Genomic DNA, 23,227 nt, shown 5'->3' with positions numbered 1-23,227 from the left:
GGGGCACGCCGGTACCTGAAGTCCTCCAGAAATGCGCGCCAGTACCCAGCGGCCAGGAGGCCGGCTCCGCCCCCACCCCGCGAATGCCGGGAACTGTGGTCCCCGCGGGGCGCGAGTTCTGAGGTGGCCAAGGAGGCCGCGGGGCATGCTGGAACCGCTAGCCCTTCCGGGGCGACTCGATCCGATTTCGGGTCCCGGCACCCTGGGCCGAGGCCCAAAGGCCCCGCCTTCCCAGGAGCCCCTGCGGCCGGGCACGAAGATGGCGGCGGCGGCGGTGGCCGGGCACCCCTAAAGCAGCAGTGATGGAGCCTCCCTCAGCACCGGGGCCGGAGCGGCTCTTTGACTCGCACCGGTAAGAACCCCAGCGGGAAGTAGACGGCTTGCGCCTCCTCTCGGCCCTCGACGCCCGCTCAGCCCGCCTTTCGTCCTCAGGCTCCCGGGTGACGGCTTCTTGCTCCTCGCACTGCTGCTCTACGCACCAGTAGGGTTCTGCCTCCTTGTCCTGCGCCTCTTTCTCGGCATCCACGTCTTCCTGGTCAGCTGCGCGCTGCCAGACAGCGTCCTCCGCAGGTTCCGACCCGGGCGCTCGGGGAGGGTCAGGGCTGGGCCCGGCCTGAGGCCGCGCAGTCACCACCGCCTGTGTCCCCAGGTTCGTGGTGCGGACCATGTGTGCGGTGTTGGGGCTGGTAGTCCGGCAGGAGGACTCCGGACTCCGGGATCATCGCGTCAGGGTGCTCATTTCCAACCACGTGACACCTTTCGACCACAACATAGTTAACCTGCTCACGACCTGTAGCACCGTGAGTGTGTGTAGGGGGGGAACGAAGCCGCGAGTCTCCCAGAGCGGTTCCCCGGGGCCCAAAGCTCCCCTCGGCCGCTCCACCTGCTGGCTCTAGTTTCCCCTGGGAACCACGAGATACTGAACTTTACCCCAACCCCGCTTCTCTACCCCTCTTGTCAGTTTTCATCATTCTTCTCCATTCTTGCTTTCTTCTCTGTTCCCAGCCTCTGCTCAATAGTCCCCCCAGTTTTGTGTGCTGGTCTCGGGGCTTCATGGAGATGGATGGGCAGGGGGAGTTGGTGGAGTCACTCAGAAGATACTGTGCTTCCACGAGGGTTCCCCCCATCCCTCTGCTGCTCTTCCCTGAGGAGGAGGCCACCAATGGCCGTGAGGGGCTCCTACGATTCAGGTGGGTAAGCACAGATATTGGGCTTCAGCTGGGTAGATGGTCAGATTTGGGGCCCCTTGGATTTTCGCAACTTTTTCTTCTTCATCCCTTCCCTCTCCCATCTCTAGTTTATTTCCTTTCTGTCCACTTTTAGTTCCGTCCCCTGAATCCCTTTATACCCCACTTTATCTAGTCATATGGTTTGACAGTTTTCCTTTTTAAGTTACATATAAGCTGCTGACTAGGCTGATTGGATGCCCATCCTTCTCTCTCATTTCTCTTTTAGTTCCTGGCCATTTTCTATCCAGGATGTGGTACAACCTCTTGCCCTGCAAGTTCAGAGACCCCTGGTCTCTGTGGTGAGTGTTTGTTGGACAGAGAATCTCTGGGGCTTGGAGGGGAACTTTTCCACCCGTGGCCCTGGCTTAGGCCTCACATCATACCCTCCCTCAGACGGTGTCAGATGCCTCCTGGGTCTCAGAACTGCTGTGGTCACTTTTCGTCCCTTTCACGGTGTATCAAGTAAGGTACTAACCGTCCTCACTTTTTGGTGGCTGGGGAGAAGCTCACCTCAAGGTCAAGGAAGTAGCTGGCTCTGCCCTGTCCATTTGCAGATCTTTTAATATCAAGGTTCCACCACAGAGGCAACACAAAGTATTTACTATCTACCCCCCTCACCACCACTGTTCCATGAAAAGAGGTACCAAGAGTAGGGAGGAGATGACAGCCTTACCCCGGGTGCCCCCAGCATGGCCCTGGATTGTTTGTTTTATTTTTACAGGTGGCTCCGTCCTCTTCATCGTCAGCTGGGGGAGGGGAATGAGGAGTTTGCCCTCCGTGTGCAACAGGTGGTAGGGTCTCTCTGGGGGAGGGGGAGGAAAGTTTGAGGCCTCAGATTCTAACACTTTCAAACTTCCAATTCTCCTAGTTGGTGGCAAAGGAATTGGGCCAGACAGGTACCCGGCTCACTCCAGCAGACAAAGCAGAGCACATGAAGCGACAAAGACATCCCCGATTACGCCCCCAGTCAGGTGTGTGGACTCTATACACAGAGCTTTTTTTTTTTTTTTTAGACCTTCTGTAATTTCTGCCCTATTCCTGTCCTAGTCAGCCTCTCCTTCCTCCTAGTTTTCCACTCATCATGTTTCTGATTTATTTTTTGCAGTCCAGTCTTCTTTCCCTCCCTCCCCTGGCCCTTCTCCTGATGCGCAACTGGCAACTCTGGCTCAGAGAGTCAAGGAAGTTTTGCCCCATGTGCCACTGGGTGTCATCCAGAGAGACCTGGGTATGGGAAAGGGTAGCCTCACATGGGGAAACAGGCAGAGAGAAGAAAAGTGGGTTGTGAGGGGAGAAGGTAAACAGGGAACAGATTCCCCTCTTCTCTCTTCCCTTCTCCCCAGCCAGGACTGGCTGTGTGGACTTGACCATCACTAATCTGCTTGAGGGGGCCGTGGCCTTCATGCCTGAAGACATCACTGAGGGGACCCAGTCCCTTCCCACAGCCTCTGCTCCCAAGGTGAGACCAAGGAGACGAGGGTCAGGTCTGAGACTGGGAGTAGGGTGGAGCAGTCTACATACTCCCTAGCCCTGAAGTCTCTTTTTTTATCCTGAGACCCTAGCACGGTGCCTCTCTTGCAAAGTAGGCACTTGATGCGCATTTAATGATGATGACTTCGCAAGCCCTCTGACATTGTGATCACCTCAGTTCCCCAGCTCTAGCCCGGTGACCCCTCAGCCCACAGCCCTAACATTTGCCAAGTCCTCCTGGGCCCGGCAGGAGAGCTTGCAGGAGCGCAAGCAGGCATTGTATGAATACGCGAGAAGGTAAGGGATATAGAAGACAATGGATAGGAAGGGGTGGGTTGAAGATAGGAATTATGGAGCTAAGATGGCAAAGCCCATATGATGTCTTCTCTCTGTGTCCCCCAGGAGATTCACAGAGAGACGGGCCCAGGAGGCTGACTGAGCGCAGAGGAACAGGATGGCACCCAGAGCCGCAGGGCGGAATCTGGGGGCAGCCCTCACCCAACTCACAACAGGCCATATGGTTGGGTGGTATAAAGGGAGGGATGGGGCTCCCCCAATGTCACATTAAATTCAGGGTTTTCACTCAAGGTCTCTGTTGCTTCTCTGAGTCTGAAAAGCCCCCTGAGCAGGTTCCTTTTCCCTTGGTTGGGGGGCCATAGGGTGAGGGCCTCCTTGTGAGTTTATGGGGGCTAGTCAGAATGGAATTGTCTGAAATCACCTCCTCGCTACCAGGAGATGAGTGGTTTTATGGAACTGTAACTGAACTGAAGACCCAGCAACAACTGGACCCTAGCTTGTGTGTTTAGCCCAGGTTTGGGGGCTGGGGGAGTGAGGGGAGATCAGCGGCAGAAGAACTCCAAGGCCCAGGATGCCTTTCACTAGCACAATGCACGTCATCCATAGAGCTTACATGTACTCAGTGTGGTAGCTGAAGACTGTTTTCTATAGGCTCCTTACTAGGTTAAATAAGGTGGAGCAAATGGCCCCACCCCAAAACCATACATGAGGATTCGTGTCTGAGAGGAGTCCCGGGGTGGAGCCGGAATTTACCTTTGTACTTCTCGTGAGTCAAGGTTGGTAGTGACTGCTTGGGTGGGTCTGGAACTGGCTGCCATCCTGATCTTCTCAGAGCTACAAACAGGTTTGAATTCAGGATCCTATGGCCCTGCTGCCCCAATTACTTCCTCCCCTACCCATATCCTTTATCCCTTTTCCCTGGGGACCTTGCCACAGGTTACAGATCTCATAATTCCTGCTGCCCTTGAGGACACCTGCAGTAGTCACAAGATTTCTATTGCCTGGCTACAGGGTAATAGTCCACTTTCGATAGACCTTACTTGAACACTCTAATACCCAGCATTGTTTCTTGGCAGGCCTGGAATACCGGGCAGGATGAACCCCAGGGCATTATCCCTGAGGGTACAGGTTGAGAATCAGGGTTGATTTGGGTAACTGGTGTTGGTCTCCAAATACGAGGCCTGACTGGCCCTCCTGCCTTCTGTAGGTTCTGACAGCTGCCATGGCTTCTCAGCCCTTCAGGCTAGCAGAAGAGTCTGACCCAAGCCCGGGGGAGTCTGAATTGGCTGTGAACCCTTTTGATGGGCTCCCCTTCTCCTCCCACTACTACAAGCTGCTTGAGCAGCGGAGGGCCTTGCCTGTCTGGGCTGCTCGCTTTGTCTTCCTGGAGCAATTGGAAAATAGCCCCAGCGGAGTGGTGCTGGTGTCTGGGGAACCAGGCACTGGCAAGAGCACACAGGTGGGGGAACATTTTGGGAGTATATGAAGGGAGGAGCCAGGGAACTGTCTCTCCCCTGGGCAGGGGAGACTGGGCTTCATTGAGTCATGGGGGAGGTGGGAAAAGGAAGACTGATTGGGTGGCCCCAGGGTGGCTGGTAAAGGATCAGGGGACTCCTCATAATGAGCAATTAAATGGGCCATAGCTCCCCTGGCATTTCTGCCTGACTGTACTTCCCTACCCCTACCCCTAGATCCCTCAGTGGTGTGCAGAGTTTGCATTGGCCAGGAGGTTCCAGAAGGGCCAAGTAACTGTCACTCAGCCCTACCCTCTAGCAGCCCTGAGACTGGCTCTGCGGGTTGCTGATGAGATGGACCTGACCCTGGGCCATGAGATTGGATACAGCATCCCCCAGGAGGACTGCACTGGGCCTGACACCCTGCTCAGGTGTGGCTTCCTGCAGGCCTGACCCAAATCGAATTCCACTCACCTGGTACAAACAGGCCCAGTCTTCCGACATCTCACCATACCTGCCATCAGCCCAACTTACCCTGTAAATCATGTACCTTGCAGTTTCTGATTAAACCCTTTTCACTTCACCTACGCACCTCAGACATTCAGCTTCACCTGCATCTCTAAAACGTTGCTTTCCCAGCTTGAACACAGCCTGTCCCAGTTAAGGGTCCGCAGACTCAGGAAGTTAGTCACAGTCTTTCTGACTTTCAGTGTAAAAATCTAGGTCCCCTGGGCAGAAGCTCCACTGGTCTCCTGAGGCTGGTCTGTGTCCACACTGACTCCTGCCCGCTACCAATGTCAACAGGTTCTGCTGGGACAGGCTGCTCCTGCAGGAGATGGCCTCTGCTCGGGGCACTGGAGCCTGGAGTGTGCTGGTGCTGGATGAGGCCCAAGAGCGGTCAGTGGCCTCGGATTTACTCCAGGGACTGCTGCGAGATGCCAAGCTGGGAACCCTCCCAGGGGATCCCAGAGTGGTTGTGGTCACTGACCCAGCCCTTGAACCCAAGCTTCAAGCCTTCTGGGGCAATACCCCTATTGTGCATGTACCCAGAAAGCCTGGTGGGGACCCCACCCCCATCTTCAGGGACACTGTGCCTGCTGACCGGGTGGAGGCTGTCTGCCAGGCTGTGCTTGAGTTGTGTCAGGAGGAGGCTCCAGGTGACATCCTGGTTTACCTGCCCAGTGAGGAGGTAAAAAAAATGGACTGCAAAAGAGGATGCTTATGTATGCAGCCTTCCTGTCCTAGGTGAAGGGAACACTGTTTATTAAAGTACCACGATTTGTAGTATTAATGTCCGTTAGGGTCCTGAGGGAAAAAAAAAAAAGGATCACAGATGCCCTCTACTACAGAGATTGCAGTTCAGTGAAATCCTGAAATCATAACACCCCAATTTTCTGAGCATGTACATTCTTTAGGGTGAAGGGAAGGGGCCTAAGGTGTTTCACCCAAAAAGGTGAAAACTAACAGCCCTAATGCCCCACTCTTCTCCTCAGGAAATTTCCCTGTGCTGTAAATCCTTGTCCAAGGAAGTGGGGTCCCTGGTTCCCCAAGGGCCACCCCCCCAGGTGCTGCCCTTTCACCCGGGCTATGGTCAAGCCATTCAGGCTGTGTATGAGGACCTAGACGCAGGGGCCCGAAAGATTGTGGTCACTAACTGGCTGGCTGACTTCTCCTTCTCCCTCCCTTCCATCCGACACGTCATTGACTCAGGATTGGAGCTTCGAACTGTGAGTGAGAGAGAGAATGGGGTGGTGGGGGTGAGGATAGAAATGGCCCACTCTCATCTGTCTTGGCCTTGATTGGGGGGAATGACAGGTTTACAATCTTCAGATCCGAGCAGAATCCCAAGTATTGAGGCCAATCAGCAAGTGTCAGGCAAAGGCAAGACGACTGCAGGCAAGAGGGTTCCCGCCAGGTAAGAGCCTTTACCGTCACTGAGATCAAACATGACCATAGGAGTCACTAACACGCAAGACCTGAGAAATCCAGAGCCATCTTCTTTCCCAGGACCTTCTCCCCTTAGGATCCTGCCTCTGCCTATATCCTGAGTCCTTCCTAGAACTAGAGGCTCCCCCACTACCCCAACCCAGGCTGTGTGAGGAGAACCTGAGCCCCCTGGTATTACTACTAAAGCGGAGACAGATTGCAGAGCCTGGGAAGTGTTACTTCCTGGACCGACCTGGTGAGCACCCTCCTGGCCAAGTCCTGCCACCTGACCTCTAGGCACCGAGGCCTAAGGCCTGGTACACCCTGTTTCCTCGCCAGCTCCTGAAGCACTGATGCAGGCCCTGGAAGACCTAGACTACCTGGCGGCCCTGGATGATGATGGGAACCTCTCAGACCTAGGAGTCATCCTTTCAGAGTTCCCCTTGCCTCCTGAGCTAGCCAAAGCCCTGCTGGCTTCATGCGAGTTTGGCTGTGTAGATGAGATGCTCACCCTCGCAGCCATGCTCACTGGTATAAATCACCTCTTACTGCCTCTTGTGGCCACTTCATTCCTTTTCCTTGGTGTTTGCTGTTCTAAGGCTGGCCCTTTTCTTTGGGCCCCAATTCCCACCCAGTGCCTAAAGAACTAGACTTAATCACTTCTCTTGATCTCTTTAGCCTTTTCTCCCTACTGGTACTTGTCCCTCAACATGCTTAAATCTCCCCGTCTGCTATTATTGAAAACTGACATACACACCTTTCTCAGCCTTGTACTACCACTCAGCTATATAGCATTATCTCTGTTCTTTTCCTTCTAATGTATTCTTTGCTCACTGTATCCCAGCTTCAGGCTGCACTGTACTGCTGAAATTCCTTTAAGATCACCAGTGACCTCCCAGATGCCTAATCCAATGAATAATTTGAGTCATCTTCGTGACCTTCTTTTGACATTGAGAGTACTGACTGTCTTCCCCCCCCGTAGCTGCCCCGTCCATCAGCTTCTGTGACCCCACTCTTCTTGGTTTTCATTCTACCTCTCCGGCCATTCCCTTATTTCTTCCTTGGGCTCTTCATCCTCTGTTTGCCCACTGTAAATTGGTCCTCGGGGTCCTATCTTCGTCCCTTTGGTCTTCTCATTCCCTGAACTCTCTGAGCAAGTTCACCCACTCCCATGGTTTGAACTGCCACCTTATACTTAAAATTTCCAAGCCTTGAATCTCCTTTCCAACATTGTTCTGAATCTTAGGTTTATATATCCAACTCCTGGTGGACTCTTCTGCCAGAATCATCCAAAATTCCTCAAATCATTATGCCTAGAACTGAACTCAATCACTCCCTTAAACTACCCCCTCACCACTAGCTACCACAAAATCTTTTCCTTTCTCTGGATTCTCAGTTTTGGTAACATCATCATCTCCACAGCTCCACCAGTACTATTCTATGCTAAAATTTACCCAAGTCCATTTTATCTCTTAGATGGTTTTTAAAATTCATCTGTTCCTCTCTATACTCACTGCCACTGTCAATGTTAGGTTCTCATCACTGCTCAGCTACATTCCTTCAGTGGCCTCCCAACTTGCCACATGAACTTTTTCAAATAGCCTGAATAGCCTCCTTAGTTAAAAACTCTTCTTCAATAATTATTCTTTGTCTTCAAGAATGTAAACTCCTTTGCACAGCACATGCAGCCTTAACCTGGCCTATAGCTATCCCTCTTGCCACTCTGCCACATGCCATTCCTTCCATCCCTACCCTGCCGTGCTATTAACTTCTGTGCCGTGCTTTTCCTGCCTTCAAGAATACTCTCCCTGCCCACCCCTTTTCCACTGGGGTGGAAATATTGGCCCAGGTGTCCTTATCTTTTTTCCCCCACATCACCCTCTTCCCCACTGCCCAAAGCCTGGTTTACATACCCCTCCTCTTTGTTTCCAGAGTACCATATACACACACTTATTATGCTTATCAAGTTTGCTTACTTGTAGGTCACTCCCACCAGACTCTAAGCTCCATGTGGGCAGAGACTATCTTTCATTTACTTACCCTCACTATCTAGTAATGGCACCTAGTAGTTATCAATATCTTTTGAATAAAGTTCCCAAAGGGATACTACTCCTTTCCAGAGTTCCACCTTCTCAAAACACTATATGCTCCTTTCTCTTTTCCCAAAATAAGCTTCCTCTCTTCTGCCTCCAGCTGCCCCTGGATTTACCCACCCTCCACTCTGTGCAAAAGAAGCTGCTCTGCGTCGGGCCCTGGAGCACCCGGATGGTGACCACAGCTCTCTGATCCAGGTGTATGAAGCTTTTATACAGTGTGAGTGACCAACTCTGCACTCTCCTATGGAATCTCAGATTTCCTAAGGAAGGGAAGCAGTGGGCAAACAGCTAACTGATGTCCATGAACAGGAAGAGGAGGCCTTTCGGCTGAGGATTGATTTCTCCTGCGGCTCTCAGACTTTAGTTGTAGCTGTCCCCTTTCCTTTCCTAGGTGGGGAGGATGAGTCTTGGTGCCAAGCTCGGGGTCTAAACTGGGCGGCATTGTGCCATGCCCGTAAACTTCGTGGAGAGCTCCTAGAACTCATGCAGCGAATTGAACTTCCATTGTCCCAACCAGCCTTTGGTTCTGAGCAGAATCGCAGAGACCTTCAGAAGGCACTGGTGTCAGGATTCTTCCTCAAGGTTAGAGGAAAAGGCTGGGGTGAGGGTGATAAAAGAAGCAGAGGGAGCAAATACTGGTATACTATCTCTGAAACCGGAGTCCAGGTGGCCATTCAGAGGATTCTTTGGAACCAGGAGGGACTTTTCCTTTGAGGCTTTAGGATACAAAAGGTTATAGAGAATACCTGATAGTATGGGAGAGGCCATTCAACACTTAAGAGGTAATGATTTACTTTTTTTAAAAAAAAAAAAACACGGGCAGGCACCGGGAATTGAACCTGGGTCTCCGGCATGGCAGGCAAGAATTCTGCCTGCTGAGCCACCATGGCCCGCCCAATGCTTTGCTTTTGATACTCTCACCTCCCTTACTAATTCTTTCTTAGACTCCTCTTTTTTTGCCAGTCTGCCCCTTCCCTCTCATTTATTTATTCAGTCTCTTTGCCTTTCAATGAGGTGGCCCGAGACACAGACGGGACTGGAAATTACCTGCTCCTAACCCATAAACATGTGGCTAAGCTCTCCCCATACTGCTGCTACAGAAGCCGCCGAGCCCCAGCCAGACCCCCACTGTGGGTGCTTTACCACACTTTCTCCATTTCCAAAGACAACTGCCTTTCCATTGTTTCTGAGATTCAACCACAAACGTGAGTTCTCTGATACCCCTCCTACCCTGTCTGTTCCTCTTCTTGGGACCAAAGTTATGTCTGGGGAGTTAGAGAGCCTTAAGAAGAGGAAGGAATCATAGTGATTTACAATAATATATGATTTGAGGGGAGAGGGTTTATGGACAGGGTGAGAAGTTTATGAGCCTGATTGATAAAAGATCTAATTATGACTGTTTCTATCAGGCTGGTAGAGTTGGCCCCCCCATACTTCCTGAGCAATTTGCCCCCGAGTGAAAGTAGAGACCTTCTAAACCAGCTGAGGAATGAAATGACAGATTCTTCAGCTGGGAGTGACTCCTCCTCCAGCCAGGAGTTCCGCGATGCCTGTATCCTACAGTAACCCACCTAAGGAACAGAGCTGGGCTCATCTCATCATCAGAGCCTCCATCAGGCCAGTACCAAGGCAGCCTGCCAGATACGGAAACAGCCACAGGTTTACGGTCAAACATAAAGTCTGGAAAGTCTTAAGAAATGGTGGGGTGTGAGGGACGGTCTCCTCGTACCTCACAGTCTGCTCATGGTAAGACTCTTTTCTTAGCCACCTCCTATTTATTGAAGAAAGACTGACATGCCTCCTCCATACCTCAGTTTATGTCAAATCTCTCCTCATGCTCATTTTTGATCTTTAAAAGATTTTCCTGTGGCACCAATTTTGAGTTTGGTTCTGCAGCACCATATATAACATCTGTGACTAAGAGATATGACACTACATCAAAGACCCTGGGCCAACTCCTTCAGCCTCTTGCCTGGTCCTATGACTGGTCAAGCCTTTGCACTTTGACCAATGTAGCTATCACCAACACAAAACATGAGTAGTTCGGTTACAGTTGGCCTCTCGCCGTTCTTATACCTTACTTCCCTCTGTCACATTGCTATGCTTCAGCCAGCAGGGAAGGAAGAATCTGGGTGGAATCTGGCAAAATCTTCCCCTTTGTCCTTCCTTTTTAAAATCTGAAAGCTACTGTAACTATCCCCTAACTTTGAACCCTTCATTAACATGCTTCCCAGCTGCCCTGGCCCACCTATAAGCTGAATTTTTTTCAATAACTTCTCAGTCATCATACTCTCCTTTGTTTCAGGCAGAGTACTCCTGTCCCTTTTCTACCCTTGCATCATGCACATTGTAAATTTGTGGAATGTGGCAGAAAGAAAGATTTAGAATTCTGCTTTCCTTCTCAGAATTCCATCCCTTGGAAATTCTATCAGTTCACCTCATTCCATTTCTCAGTACATCCATGCAGTTGTCAACCAACCTCCCCCCAAAAGTACTTTCCTATAACTTTATGCTCTCCCGGCCTGGGACTGAGTTTTTCCCACAGAATTATTCTTGTTCCCATCTTCCCAATTTCCCTTCACGGTCCACAGCACCATTCACTTCCTGATACCCCACATTTACAACCTTGGAATCATCTTAAGACTCTTTTTAGGTTTGTTCCTTCCAAATGATTCACCAAATTCTGCTCACCCTAACTCCACTGGGCCTGCTGACTTTGTCCATGGCTTCCTCCTCTCCCCTCTCTTTTCCCGTGGGACATCAGAGCCAGTTTGGTCTTCCTAGATTTTCCCTCTCGTCGGGCGTATAAGTCCCCGCCTCACCATTGAAAGGAAGTGGTCAACAGGCTGAACACACACCGACAACAAGAGGCTCAAAGTCAGTTTTGTTGCTGGAAGGAATCCTTAGCGATTATCTTACAGTTGAGGGATGAGATGCCCGGCATGGGCACCCTCTGGTTCCCGTCCCAGTCAGACCCTCGCGTCCCACATCCACTGCATCACTCTGCTGTCGCCCAGGGGCATCCTCCTACGGTTGATCCTCTCAGATCTGGCCGCGCGGGCTCCGACCCCTTCCACCGCCTCCATCACCACGCCGGCCAGCAGGACCCCAAATCCCTCCGAAGGGCAGCGCCCATTGGCCAGCCCGTCCCCCTCCCCACACCTCATTGGTTACCATCCTGCAGGGCCCGCCCTTTCAGGGCTGCAGGTTCAGTCCTGCGGGCAACTGCCGCGGTGAAAATAGAGGGAAAGGCCGTAGGGACTGGCGCTGGGCCCCGCCGGGTAAGGCGCCCTGGGTGATAGAGGGGCGTTGCTCCTCCCGCGCTCCGCCGCGACGAAGCCACCTGCGCAGGCAGGGCGCGCTCCGCCTACCCGGGCCTCGCGCCCCACGCGGCACCTGTTCGAGAAACGAGCGCTCGGCCGGGTGCGGGCGTTGCTCATACCACCGAGGCAAGCCCAGACACGGAGGCCACCTTGTTGTCCTCGGCCCAGGGCTGCAGGTTCTGCAGCGCGAAGAGCGACGAGTTGTGCAGGCAGAGTGGGTCCGGGGGCAGCGGCGGCCTTAGCGGCCGCGGGAGCGCATCCTGCTGCAGGTGCAGGAGCAGACGGCCTGCGCGGTGCCGCTCGGCCTCGCGCTCCTCCGCTGTCTGGCGCCTGGACGGTAGGGGACGCGGGGTCAGCCAGACCGGTCCGCGCCTACCCGCCCATCCAGTCCGGCCTGCGGGCCCTCCCTGCCCTCTCCCACCCCGCGCCTTACCGCCACTTGGTACGCCGGTTCTGGAACCACGTCTTGACCTGGGCGTCTGTCATGCGCAGGGCCTTGGCCAGCGCCGCCCTCTCGGCGGACGCCAGGTACTTCTGGCGCAGGAAGCGCCGCTCCAGCTCCAGCACCTGCGAGCGCGAGAAGGACGTGCGCGGCTTCTTCCGTTTCGGGGGCGTCCGATTTTGGTAGGGGTGGCCTATGCGGCGCGTCCCGGAGAACGGCGAGAGCGCGGCTACGAGGAGGGGGAAGGAACAGGGCAGGATTTGCGGGGTGGTCCGACGGGCCACTAAGAGAGCACGGCAGCTCAGGCCGAAGAGCTCCCGCGCGGCATCCTTAACCCTGGCCCCAAGCTCGGCTCCGCATCAGTGGAGGACCCTAAACAAGAAAGGGCCTCAAAAGAACGCCCGCCACCCCTTTAGTGAAGGAGAGACGCTCCCTCCCCCATAACCTTGCCCTCCCTGCGTGTGGATCGTTGGCTGTCGGGGGTAGGGTGCATGGGAACCGACGGCAACTCCTTCCCTATTGCCTCTAAGCGGCGGGACCAAGAGACGCGAATTGGGGGAGGAACTCTAGAATGATCGGGGAGGAGATATGAAAGGGGCGCCTGGAGTTGGGGCAGAAGAACCAAAGATGAGGAAACGGGGTCAGCGCGGGGCCTGAGACCAGAAGGGTCGGGCAACCTCACCCGTGAGCCGGTCCTTGGCGAAGCGACGGCCGCTGTCCATCCAGGGAAAGGTAAGCCCAGCTAGGCCCCCGGCGCCGCCCAAGCCCGAGGGCCCAGGCACCGCAGGCGCGCCCCCCGCGGGCGGTGGCACAGGCAACGGGCGGTGCGCGGGAACACGGATCACGCCGCCCGGACCCACGCCGGAGCTGCCTGGCAGCGGGGCTAGCGCGCCCGCGGGACCGTAGGCTGAGGTTCCGTGGAATCCACCCGAGAATGCCGCACTCTCCCCATGGCCCTGGCCTGCGCGACCCAGGCCTAAGCCGCCCCCGGGAGGTTCGGGGCCGCTCAAGATCTGATCGATGCCGAAGCTGATTGGCTCGTGGTGCGCGAGGTTGTGCGGGGCCAGCACCGCCGGCTCCATGGGTTGGGGCCAGTGGGGTCGGCGGGAGGTTTAGCGGTTGGGGAGGGCACCCCGGGCAGCCCCGAGAGCCGGGCGGTGGCACGCTCGGAGCGGCGGCCTCAGGGGCCCACGGGGCTAGCCGCGGAGGGGCGCCGGGGCCCCCGGCACAGCAGCATCCCGGTGCACTGGGAGCAACCCCGCCCGTGCCGGCCGCAGCGCAGTGTCCGCGCGGGAACTCGCATCCCGGGGTAGCGTGGGGCCCCGGAGCGCTCTCGCTGATTCCGAGGCGCAGATGGACGTTGGGTGCCGGGGGCCGCTGCCAGAGTCCGAGGTGGAAAGGGTTGGCGGGCTACGGCCGGGGCAGTGACTGACAGATCGGCCCCGGGTGAGGAGTGGGGGCTGGGGGTAGGGCAAGGGCGGGGCCGGGCCCGTTAAAGGGGAAGAGACGCCTGTTTGCGCCAAGCGCGAGGAAGACTGGCCTGCATGGATGGCGGGAGATGGGGGGTTGGGGGGGTTGTTGTTAGGAACCAGGCTCGGCGAGGGCTGGGGCTGGGGGGCCGCTGCGCGCTGAGTCAGCCGAGAGACGCACGGTGCCGCCATCCTGGCCAGCCTCTGGCTTTGAGCTTCCTCGGCCTTTCCGGCTGCCTGGGCAGGTGCCTCCTTCCCCAGCCCTCATTCTTCGCCGCCCGATGGGTCCTGCCTGCCGACACCCGGATTCGTTGTGGCCCCCGCCTAAGTGCCCTCGAAGACCAAATCTCGTTGTGGTTTCCCGGCTGCGATGGGAGAAAGTTGGGGAACGACTCCCGGTGAACCGGAGGCGCGGGGAAGAGGACAGGTGTGGGAAGGGAGCGGCGGGCACGGCCGGTGGGCTCCCGTGGGGACAACCTCTCCGGGCCAGTGAACCGGTAGCCTCCTCTCCACCCCCAGCCCTGCCCAGGCGCGCGGGTGACCGGTGTTTCTTAGGATTTCGATTTTCCGAAACTGGCTGAACCAGGACCAGCTCAGTCCGGTAGGAGATTGGGGCGGGATCACAAATTCCAGGGGCCCGCAACGCGAGACCCTGCCCCACCACTCGGAGCCTAGAAAGTCTCTTCTCACCCACTCCCCCACCCCGGCAAAGGTGGTGGGCGCCACGGGCGCCTCTGGGACCTTACTGAGGCCTTCTACGGACCCCAGACGCCCTATTTCCCACAGACCCTTCACAACACCCCAGGAGCCCCCAAATTCCGCCTGAAGCGTGACGGAAAATGGAAGTACGGGGATTCAGGAACGCGCGGTGACCTTGTGACCTCTGGCCACAGCCCTGGGAGTTGGGGATGTGTGAACCCCTAGTCCTTCCCCGGGATGGGACCCCCCGCCAGGCGGGCCCCTGCGCCTTAGGCCCGCCCCCGCCGCCGCCCGGCCCGGTGCAGGCCGCGGTAATCGGGTTAGCTGGGCCGGAATTACATTACCTTCCCCGGCCCGGCCCGGCCCCGGGGGGGGCCCTGGCGCCTCCGAGCCGGTGAGACTGGGCGCGGGGAGGGGGACGCTCCTACCATCCCGCGGCGGGTGGGCACGGACCAGCAGCTCGGCTTGTCTTGGACACATGGTGTTCAGAGGACCCCGCCCCGCTGGGTCAACCCTCGCCCCTCACACCCAGCCCACTCTAGCGCTCAGCTCCACGCGTGGGTTCCCCGTGTGAGCCGAAATGCCATCCACTTCTCATAGATGGGTCACCCTAGGAGCACGGATCTTCCAACTGATTTTCCAGGGTCCCCTGGGAAAAACCGCCCCTCCTTTCTCTCCAGCAGATGGGCTGGCAGCCTGGCGCCTGGGGCAGGGTGAGAGGGTCTTTTCTCTCCAGGGAACCAGGAATGATATTTGGGCATCTGGGCAGGAAGATGAAGAGAAGAAAGAAGGGAGTGGGCTCTGTCTTCGACCAAATGGCAGCCCCCTCAGTTTGTAAGAGGGTAGACCTTGAGTGGAGGGGGTGCCTATTGCAGGGAGAAATAGGCATCAAGAATAGGTGACATTCCCTGCCACCACCTCAGCCACCTCTATCATACCATTTCCCCACCCTGCTCAGAGCCCCCTCTGAAAGGAGGGGGAAGATCCTGCCAATTTGGCAGCTGTGTTTTTCTTTGAGAAGAACAGACAACATTATCACCTTCCCCATCCTTCATCCTTTGCAGAAACCGCAACATCCTTTCTCAGCAGTAGATAGCGGGCTAGAGAGCCTGAAACCTCTGCTATTCAGGCAAAACTTACCCATATAGATGGGTTGTGTCCCCCTTGTCTCCCCATGGGAACAGAGAGCCTAGGGAGACAAAGAGGCAGAGAGACAAAGCCTCTGAAGGGGTCTGGCCTGCAGGTCAGGAGTCTGCCAGGCCCTCTACTCATTCTGGGGAGTAGGCCTCTGAGAAGAAGTGGGCCACAGCGTGTCTATGATTCAAGGATCTGCCTCATACCAAGTTGAATAAACCCTGAATGAATCAATGAATGAGAAAAAAGGCATCATTGTGCAGGCCTTTTGAGGTCAGCATAGATGGCACTACCATCCAGAGATTGCCCAAGTGATCCTCATGAGAATGGTCACAAACCCAGTAATACATGCAACTCTTCTGGGGAGCTTAAAAAGAAATCCAGCACCCCACTTCAAGAATGCATGGAATAACCACTTATGCCATTTAAGATATAACCAGTTCTTGAGATTATTCTCTGGCACAACTAGTTTTTTAAAAGTGAAAAAGCCATTGACTTCCAATCCTTTAAACAATAACTTTCCATTTGCTGTTTGACATGTTTTTATCTATACAAGTATTAAAAATGTGTAATAAATGTATATATAAGAAGATTACATTTATGTGAGAACGTTTATGCTAATAATTAAATATCTCTTGTTAATGCCTGCAAGGCAAAATAAAACAGAAGAAAGAAACAAACAAAAAACATGCATGGCTTCCAGTTTTAGAAATTTCTTCTCACCTTTAAATATCCAGCTCCTGCTTGCCTCCACCCCTCTAATTCTCAGTAAAGGAGAGTTCTGCTAGCTCATATTAAAGACACAAGGCCTGGGGAGAGCAACCCCCTCCCACACATACGCACTGCTTTGGATCTGTCTCACCATACCCTAAGCACATGTACCCTCCCCCCAACTCAATTTTTCTCAACTGTGAGCCTGTAGCTTCACAGAAAGAGGCCGTTCCCAGCCTGGGCTAACACTCCTTCCCTTCCTTCCTGCTGTTGGTGCAGTATCTTCCCTCAATGACAACTGCCCTCCTACATAATTTCTCTGATCAGCGTAGTCCTATCCACTCCCAGATGTGCATGTCTATGTACTTAGGTCTCCTTCATCTGGACAAAATTTTTGCCTGACTCTTCAAACAGGATTATGTTCTTCTTTTCCCTCTTACTGCCAACACATGCCTCCATTTCCTCATCATTTATTCTTGTTTTAACGTACTGCAAACTGGCTTTGCTATACAGACACATTCTCAGAGAGCTCCAGTGCTCAGTGTCCACTCTCTAGGACTTTTCTGACACATTTTACTTTGTTGATCACCAACTGCTTCTGGAAATGTCCCTTCTTTTGGCTTCTATAATACAGTCTTATTCTACTTCTTTGGATTTTCATAATCACTGCTTATGTTTTTCCTCCACTGATATTGCTTCTTTCACTAAAGAATGTGTGCATTCTTCAGATCTCAAACTTCAGCCTTCTTTATCTCTGCATCTGCTCATTTCATTCATTCCAGTGGTCTCAACTCTTCTCAGACAACTGTGACCTCCATCCCTGCTTCTGACACCCTTTTGAGCTCCAGACCACTGCTATCCTAGCCTGCTGGCCGGCTCCACCTGCCTTTTCTGTTGTCACTTTAAGTCCAATATGCTCTTCTCCCAAGCCCCCGGCTCTCTTACCCAGGCTCCAAGCCAGTCCCTAATCACTCCCTCCTATTTTGCTTTCCTTTGAAATGTTTCAGATACAGTGCTTCCTCTCCATTTCTACTGAAAACCCCTAAACAAGGCCTTCATCATCACCACCTAGATTCATTCATTTCTTCATCCAGAAAATTTTTATTGAACACCTACTATGAGCCTAAATGTTCCAGCCATTGAAGATGGAACACTGAACCCAATAGGGGGGAAAACTGCCACTGAGGAGCTGACATCCCAATGGAGGAGACAGATGAAAAATAGGGGAAAAAAATAGTATATTCAATAATAATAAATGCTCAAGGGAAAAAAAAAGCAAGGAAGGGGAATAAGAAGTGAAAGGGCAGAGGTTTGTGCTTTAGGTAGAGAGAAAGCAAGAAAGGCCTCATGGAAGATATTTTTGAGTAAAGACCTGAAGGAAATGAGAAAAGGAGCCATCTGGATATCCAAGCAAGGAGAAGTTCAGGTAGGGGACAGAGCTGGAATGTATCCTGGTATGTCTAGGAACAATGAGGATCCAACATGGCTAGAAAAATTGGGTGACTAGGAGAGCCCAGGCAAGAACTTGCAAGCCATTTTAAGGACTTTGACTTTTATTCTGATTGAAAAGGGAAGCTGTTGGAGGGTTTTGAAAGGAGAAATGGAACAACCTGATCTTTTTATTTTAATTTAATTTCAACAGCTTTCATGAGGTATAATTGACATATACTAAACTGCACATATTTAAAGTGTACAATTTGGTAAGTGTTGGCATATGTATCTATCCATGAAACTATCGCCACAATCAAAATAACAAACATAGCTGTCACCTCAAAAACTTTCCTCATGCTGTTTGATTTATGTTTAACAGAACTGCATGTTAATAGACTAAAATGGACACCAGGAAAGCAGTCAAGAGGCCAATGCAATCATCCAGGGAGAGTCAATGGACCAGAGAGGTAGCTGGCTGTAGTAAGAAGTAGTTTGTTTAATAAATCACTTATCTCATAACTTCTTGTCTCTTCTCCACTCCAATCCACTCTGAAGATAAATGAACCAAAATGTCCCTTTCATAGGGTAACTCTCCTTTCAGGAGGTCAGAAAAAACCTGCTCGCTCCCTATTGCCCTCAGGCCAAAAGTCCAACTCCTTAAGGCCCTGCTTCTTCTCGTGCCACTGTCAAACCCACACCTCAGCCTCCTTCCTGTCCCTCTCCAATCATTCCCCTCCATTCTGCCTTTCAGCTCTGTTTCCACCACATTTCTACCCCTATCTCTATAATGGGCCAGCATAAAGTCCCATTTTTTCTAGGAAGTCTCTCAGTCTCCATTGGGATCTCTCCCTTCTCGAATCTCCAATCGCATTTGGTGTTAACACTTCATGGAAAACTTAACCTTATTTATTAATCCCACTGTAAACACCCAGAAAGCAAGGGACGGCGGCGTACGAGCTTTCGGGCTCGCCGCGTCCTCCCAGTGTGTGGGGCTGGTCCTGTGCTCCTGCAGGCGCTCGCTGCTTAAGTGTGTTTGTGTGCTGCGGCGTCCTCGTCGTCTTCCCCCCTCCTTCGGCATCTGCTCTGCATTAGTCTGTCCCAGGCCTCCGCAGGCGCCGATGATTAAATCATCACCATTACCCAGGGCCTGGCCCCCCCAACCCCGGCAGCAAGGGGAGGATGGGGGGACAGGATCACTACCAGGTCCCTGGGGTTCCCCCCCCCAACACCCGCTGCAAGCACCCTCTCCGAGATTCCGCGAAGCCCCAAGAAAGTCCTGCAGCTGAGCCATGTGAAGCCCTGCCACGCGGACGCGTCAGCGGACAAGGGTGGCACTGCAAGGAGAGGGCCCCAGAGGGGCTTCTTCAACCGGGTGGTCGTCTCAGGAGACCGACAACCCTGGGCGGTGGCGTGCGGAGACAGCCGGGCCTTTGAGAGTAGGTGGGGACAGTCTCTCATAGGCTCCAAAAGTTAGTGCCGAGGTTGGGTAGGGTCTACCATGATCATTCCTACAGAAGATCGAAGAGCTAGGACCCTTTCCCAAGCCCCCGCCTCACTCTAATTACGGATCGCGGAGGGGGAGGGGCCAGTGGGACTCAGGTGAGCACACGGGGAGAAAGGGGCATGGGCGGGGCTTTACAGAGAGTCAGCGAATCCGAAAAGACCTAGGCCCTCGTTGCTGGGAGACAAATCCCGCCCCGCAGGCGGCACCGGAAGTGGCAGGCCGGGATCAGCCTTTAAGATGGCGTCTCCTCAGGGGGGCCAGATTGCGATCGCGATGAGGCTTCGGAACCAGCTCCAGTCAGTGTACAAGATGGACCCGCTACGGAACGAGGTGCAGGGGCGGAAGGGTTATTGCTGTGGCAGCCAGCGGTGCGAACTGCGGGCGGCTAGAGGACGGGCGGTAGCTGGCCGGGCGCCCAGTGCGCCTGCGCAGAGACCGGGTGCCCAATGCGCCTGCGTGATTGTGGTCCTGTTGCCAGACTACTGGCTAGGACGCCTGCGCATTCTGCCGCCCGCGTCTGGTAGTCTCCCCTGGGAGAGGAGAGATCGGCAGGTCCAAGTGCAGGGAGTCCCCGCTGTGCGCGGAGCCCCCTGCTGGGCGGAGGGGGACTGTCAGCCCTCGGGCGCTAATACCCCGAGGACAGCGCAGTGAGAGGGACTTGGCCGTGAGGTCTGATGAAAGAGGCGACCCCCAAGCTGGGAAGGCGCAGCGGGAGAGGGGGCGGAGGGAGAAGATTGTCGGTAACTGAGGGTGTGTCCGCAGGAGGAGGTTCGAGTGAAGATCAAAGACCTGAATGAGCACATCGTCTGCTGCCTGTGCGCCGGCTACTTCGTGGATGCCACCACGATCACGGAGTGTCTTCACACCTGTGAGTGTCCTGGTCCCCGGTTGGCTTCTCCAGCCACGAGACCCCACCTAGCAGGCTGCCAACCTCCGTGTTAGTAACACGGGGCTAGACCTCCTTTTCTGGCACCCCACCTAGCCCATGTACCCGATTCCCAGAGTGCCTGAGAATTTGCTTTTCTCTTCCTGTAGTCTGCAAGAGTTGTATTGTGAAGTACCTCCAAACCAGCAAGTACTGCCCCATGTGCAACATCAAGATCCACGAGACACAGCCACTGCTCAACCTCAAACTGGACCGGGTCATGCAGGACATCGTGTACAAGCTAGTGCCTGGATTGCAAGACAGTGAGTGACCAACCTGGATGTAAGGGCCCCTTGGAGACTGATTCTGGGTGGCAGCTTGAGGTGACAGTCTTGAGGTGGGAATCACAAAAGCAAAGGAAATGACAGCCAAAAGGACAAACGGCGAGGGATAGCTCATGCTTTGCTTCTCACACTCCACCTCCTAGGTGAGGAGAAACGGATTCGGGAATTCTACCAGTCCCGAGGCTTGGACCGGGTCACCCAGCCCAGCGGGGAAGGTATGTCTCTGGCAGCAGGAGGGTGAAGTAAAGCCCCTAGAGCATTCCGCTTGCCCAATTTTGCTCTCTTTGGGGAAGAAGGGGTATGGAACTTGTCAGCCGCCTCCCTACCCTGTCTTTCTCAGAACCAGCCCTGAGCAACCTTGGCCTCCCCTTCAGCAGCTTCGATCACTCTAAGGCCCATTATTATCGCTATGATGAACAGCTGAGCCTGTGCCTGGAGCGGCTGAGGTGAGGGGCAGGTCGGGGGCTATCTGAGGTGACAGCATGAATGACCTAGAGCCAGGGGGGGTCTTGGAGAGAGGATGAGCAGTGTGGGACTGTCTTTTCCCTTGAAGAGAGAATATCCTGGCTATAGGTGGGGAAGTGGGGAAAAGGTAGGGCTCCCTAACTTGTGTCTCTTTCCCCCCAGTTCTGGCAAAGACAAGAATAAAAGCGTCTTGCAGGTGAGAGGGGTTGAGGGGAGGGCCTTCTAAGGAGACTCACCTCCTCCTGGCCCTTCCCTTACACTCTGTACTATGCCTTCTTCCCTCCCCTCCTCACCCCCAGAACAAATACGTCCGGTGTTCTGTTAGAGCTGAGGTTCGCCATCTCCGGAGGGTCCTGTGTCACCGCTTGATGCTAAATCCCCAGCATGTGAGTAATCCTACAGTGTGGTTTTCTTGGGGGGAGAAGCTAAGAAGGAAGGGACAGAGTAGACCAGGGAGGGACTGGGGATGCCTCTAGAGGAGAGTTCATAAAGCTGTGCACCTCCCCCTCTCTCCTAGGTGCAGCTCCTTTTTGACAATGAAGTTCTCCCTGACCACATGACAATGAAACAGATATGGCTCTCCCGCTGGTTCGGCAAGGTGAGCCAGGGCCAGGACAGTTCCTAGGGTAGGGGTGGACTGAAGGGAGCCTTCGAGTAAGCATGTTCCTACTGACCATTTCTTCCCCTTGTTCTCTCCTTAGCCATCCCCTTTGCTCTTACAATACAGTGTAAAAGAGAAGAGGAGGTAGGGGCCACGCCCCCACCACACACCCCTCCCTTACCCTCCCCAGATATTTATGTGAAATTAATTGCGGCTTTATTTTTTGAAATAAAAACATAAACATAAACCTCTCTTTCTCCTTACTGCACCACCAGTCATGTACTTCAATCTCTGTCATTTGGCATTCTCCCTCTGAAGAATATGTCTCTTCCCGTATTCCTCAGAACTCTGAGTTGCATTGTGAAGGAGGTTCTCTGCTCTATGTCCACAGTCCCTTAATGTATTGCCAGAGGAATAGGGTAGTGCCAACAGGCACATGAAAAGATGCCCAACTTCCCTGGCTATTAGGGAAATGCAAATCAAAACCCTACAATAAGACATCCTCTCACACCCAAGAGAATGGCCATTATCAATAAAGCAGAAAATGACAAGTGCTTGAGAGGATGTGGAGAAAGAGGCACACTTTCCATTGTTGGTGGGAATGTAAAATGGTACAACCGCTGCGGAAGGCAGTTTGGTGGATCCTCAGGAAGCTAAGTATAGAATTGCCATATGATCCAGCAACACCTTTGCTAGGTATCTATTTAGAGGACATGAGGGCAAGGACATTTGCACACCAATTTTATAGCAGCATTATTTACAATTGCCAAGAAATGGAAATAGCCAAAATGTCCATCAACAGACGAGTGGCTAAACAAGCTGTGGTATATACATACGATGGAATTATGCAGCTATAAAACAGAATAAAGTTATGACGGATGTAACAACATGGATGGACCTTGAGGACATTATGCTGAGTGAAATTAGCCAGAAACAAAAGGATAAATACTGTATGATCTAATTGATATGAACTAACATTAGTGAATGAACTTAGAGAATTTCAGCTAAGAACAGAGACCATCAGGAGATAGAAATAGGGTAGATATTGTGTAATTGGAGCTGAAGGGATAAGATTGTGCAACAGAACTGATTGTAAAAACTCAGAAATGGATAGCACAATACTACCTAATTGTTATACAATGTTAGTACACTGAATGAAGCTGAATTTGAAAATGATAGAGGGAGGAGGGCTGGGGGCACAAATGATATCAGAAGGAAAGACAGACGATAAAGACTGAGATGGTATAATCTAGGAATGCCTAGAGTGTATAATGATAGTGACTCAATGTACAAATTAAAAAATGTTTTTGCACAAGGAAGAACAAAGGAATGTCAATACTGCAGAGTGCTGAAAATAGATGGTAATTCATATTTTAAAACTTCAACATGTGTGAGACTAAAGCAGAAAATGTTTATTTGGTAAAAAAATTAAATATTGACTAGTGCATTTCCTACTGTAACTTATGTGGACAGTTTAATTGAACACCATAAGTATATAAAACCTTGAGTAGGGCATGAGATTTTGTAGGTTTGTCCAGAGTGATGCTCCGATAAATCCTATAGTGATTTGAACAGTAAATAAAAATGTATTTGCAAAGTCCCCTTGGAGGAATGGTGAGAAAGGGGGAAAATTCAACTTTCCCATGTGGAGAATTCCTGATATTCTCACAAGCAGTGTGGACAACCAAAGCAATAGGCTGAGCCCTCAATCTTGGGGTTTGTTCATATGAAACTTGTCCCCACAAAAGATAGGCTAAGCCTACTTAAAAT

The 23,227-nt window shown here is 53.0% G+C and overlaps 4 protein-coding genes across 7 annotated transcripts; 3 read left to right on the top strand and 1 right to left on the bottom strand.

Annotated features, from left to right (window-relative positions):
* Nucleotides 1-167: 167 nt before the first annotated feature.
* Nucleotides 168-3,283, top strand: AUP1 (AUP1 lipid droplet regulating VLDL assembly factor). 3 transcript variants are annotated; one of them, XM_077134672.1, is made up of 12 exons: nt 169-352; nt 433-570; nt 650-800; nt 1,006-1,190; nt 1,456-1,528; nt 1,623-1,696; nt 1,951-2,017; nt 2,098-2,200; nt 2,335-2,454; nt 2,570-2,685; nt 2,875-2,993; nt 3,099-3,283. In XM_077134672.1, exons 1-12 carry the CDS (start codon nt 303-305, stop codon nt 3,133-3,135), a joined length of 1,233 nt encoding a protein of 410 aa, XP_076990787.1. In that variant the 5' UTR covers nt 169-302; the 3' UTR covers nt 3,136-3,283. The 3 variants fall into 3 exon arrangements, with proteins under 3 accessions (XP_076990788.1, XP_076990789.1, XP_076990787.1); XM_077134673.1 differs by lacking the exon at nt 3,099-3,283 and having other exon boundaries at nt 168-352; nt 2,813-2,943; XM_077134674.1 differs by lacking the exons at nt 2,875-2,993; nt 3,099-3,283 and adding an exon at nt 2,763-2,848 and having other exon boundaries at nt 168-352.
* A 117-nt stretch (nt 3,284-3,400) lies between these two features.
* On the top strand, nt 3,401-11,427 carry DQX1 (DEAQ-box RNA dependent ATPase 1). 2 transcript variants are annotated; one of them, XM_077134668.1, is made up of 12 exons: nt 3,401-3,837; nt 4,201-4,452; nt 4,685-4,878; nt 5,252-5,636; nt 5,941-6,174; nt 6,263-6,362; nt 6,471-6,629; nt 6,713-6,904; nt 8,567-8,686; nt 8,861-9,051; nt 9,484-9,674; nt 9,879-11,427. In XM_077134668.1, exons 2-12 carry the CDS (start codon nt 4,216-4,218, stop codon nt 10,033-10,035), a joined length of 2,160 nt encoding a protein of 719 aa, XP_076990783.1. In that variant the 5' UTR covers nt 3,401-3,837; nt 4,201-4,215; the 3' UTR covers nt 10,036-11,427. The 2 variants fall into 2 exon arrangements, with proteins under 2 accessions (XP_076990783.1, XP_076990782.1); XM_077134667.1 differs by having other exon boundaries at nt 3,401-4,452.
* Nucleotides 10,988-13,316, bottom strand: TLX2 (T cell leukemia homeobox 2). The gene is made up of 3 exons (XM_077134675.1): nt 12,917-13,316; nt 12,226-12,463; nt 10,988-12,122 (listed from the first exon to the last, which is right to left on the bottom strand). The coding sequence occupies exons 1-3, from the start codon at nt 13,314-13,316 to the stop codon at nt 11,906-11,908; spliced, it is 855 nt and encodes a 284-aa protein (XP_076990790.1). The 3' UTR covers nt 10,988-11,905.
* A 6,077-nt stretch (nt 13,317-19,393) lies between these two features.
* Nucleotides 19,394-21,693, top strand: PCGF1 (polycomb group ring finger 1). The gene is made up of 9 exons (XM_077135103.1): nt 19,394-19,512; nt 19,945-20,050; nt 20,218-20,370; nt 20,535-20,606; nt 20,732-20,837; nt 21,019-21,052; nt 21,156-21,242; nt 21,374-21,454; nt 21,558-21,693. The coding sequence occupies exons 1-9, from the start codon at nt 19,420-19,422 to the stop codon at nt 21,603-21,605; spliced, it is 780 nt and encodes a 259-aa protein (XP_076991218.1). The 5' UTR covers nt 19,394-19,419; the 3' UTR covers nt 21,606-21,693.
* Nucleotides 21,694-23,227: the final 1,534 nt, after the last annotated feature.

Source organism: Tamandua tetradactyla, chromosome 17 (genome assembly GCF_023851605.1).
Source record: "Tamandua tetradactyla isolate mTamTet1 chromosome 17, mTamTet1.pri, whole genome shotgun sequence".
NCBI lineage: Eukaryota > Metazoa > Chordata > Mammalia > Pilosa > Myrmecophagidae > Tamandua > Tamandua tetradactyla.
The sequence above is the reverse complement of the archived record's forward strand: the minus strand, read 5'-3'. Positions and strand labels throughout refer to the sequence as shown.

Excerpts from the sequence above, each read along its gene's own strand:
- TLX2 (XM_077134675.1), bottom strand. The coding sequence starts at position 13,316 with ATGGAGCCGGCGGTGCTGGCCCCGCACAACCTCGCGCACCACGAGCCA. Across the intron at positions 12,464-12,916 it reads CGCCAAGGACCGGCTCACGG|CCGCGCTCTCGCCGTTCTCC; the intron begins GTGAGGTTGCCC and ends CCCTCCTCGTAG. Across the intron at positions 12,123-12,225 it reads AACCGGCGTACCAAGTGGCG|GCGCCAGACAGCGGAGGAGC; the intron begins GTAAGGCGCGGG and ends CCTACCGTCCAG.
- PCGF1 (XM_077135103.1), top strand. The coding sequence starts at position 19,420 with ATGGCGTCTCCTCAGGGGGGCCAGATTGCGATCGCGATGAGGCTTCGG. Across the intron at positions 20,371-20,534 it reads AGTGCCTGGATTGCAAGACA|GTGAGGAGAAACGGATTCGG; the intron begins GTGAGTGACCAA and ends TCCACCTCCTAG. Across the intron at positions 21,053-21,155 it reads AGAATAAAAGCGTCTTGCAG|AACAAATACGTCCGGTGTTC; the intron begins GTGAGAGGGGTT and ends CCTCACCCCCAG.
- AUP1 (XM_077134672.1), top strand. The coding sequence starts at position 303 with ATGGAGCCTCCCTCAGCACCGGGGCCGGAGCGGCTCTTTGACTCGCAC. Across the intron at positions 2,201-2,334 it reads CCGATTACGCCCCCAGTCAG|TCCAGTCTTCTTTCCCTCCC; the intron begins GTGTGTGGACTC and ends TATTTTTTGCAG. Across the intron at positions 2,686-2,874 it reads CCACAGCCTCTGCTCCCAAG|TTCCCCAGCTCTAGCCCGGT; the intron begins GTGAGACCAAGG and ends TGATCACCTCAG.
- DQX1 (XM_077134668.1), top strand. The coding sequence starts at position 4,216 with ATGGCTTCTCAGCCCTTCAGGCTAGCAGAAGAGTCTGACCCAAGCCCG. Across the intron at positions 4,879-5,251 it reads GGGCCTGACACCCTGCTCAG|GTTCTGCTGGGACAGGCTGC; the intron begins GTGTGGCTTCCT and ends CAATGTCAACAG. Across the intron at positions 6,363-6,470 it reads GGCAAGAGGGTTCCCGCCAG|GATCCTGCCTCTGCCTATAT; the intron begins GTAAGAGCCTTT and ends TTCTCCCCTTAG.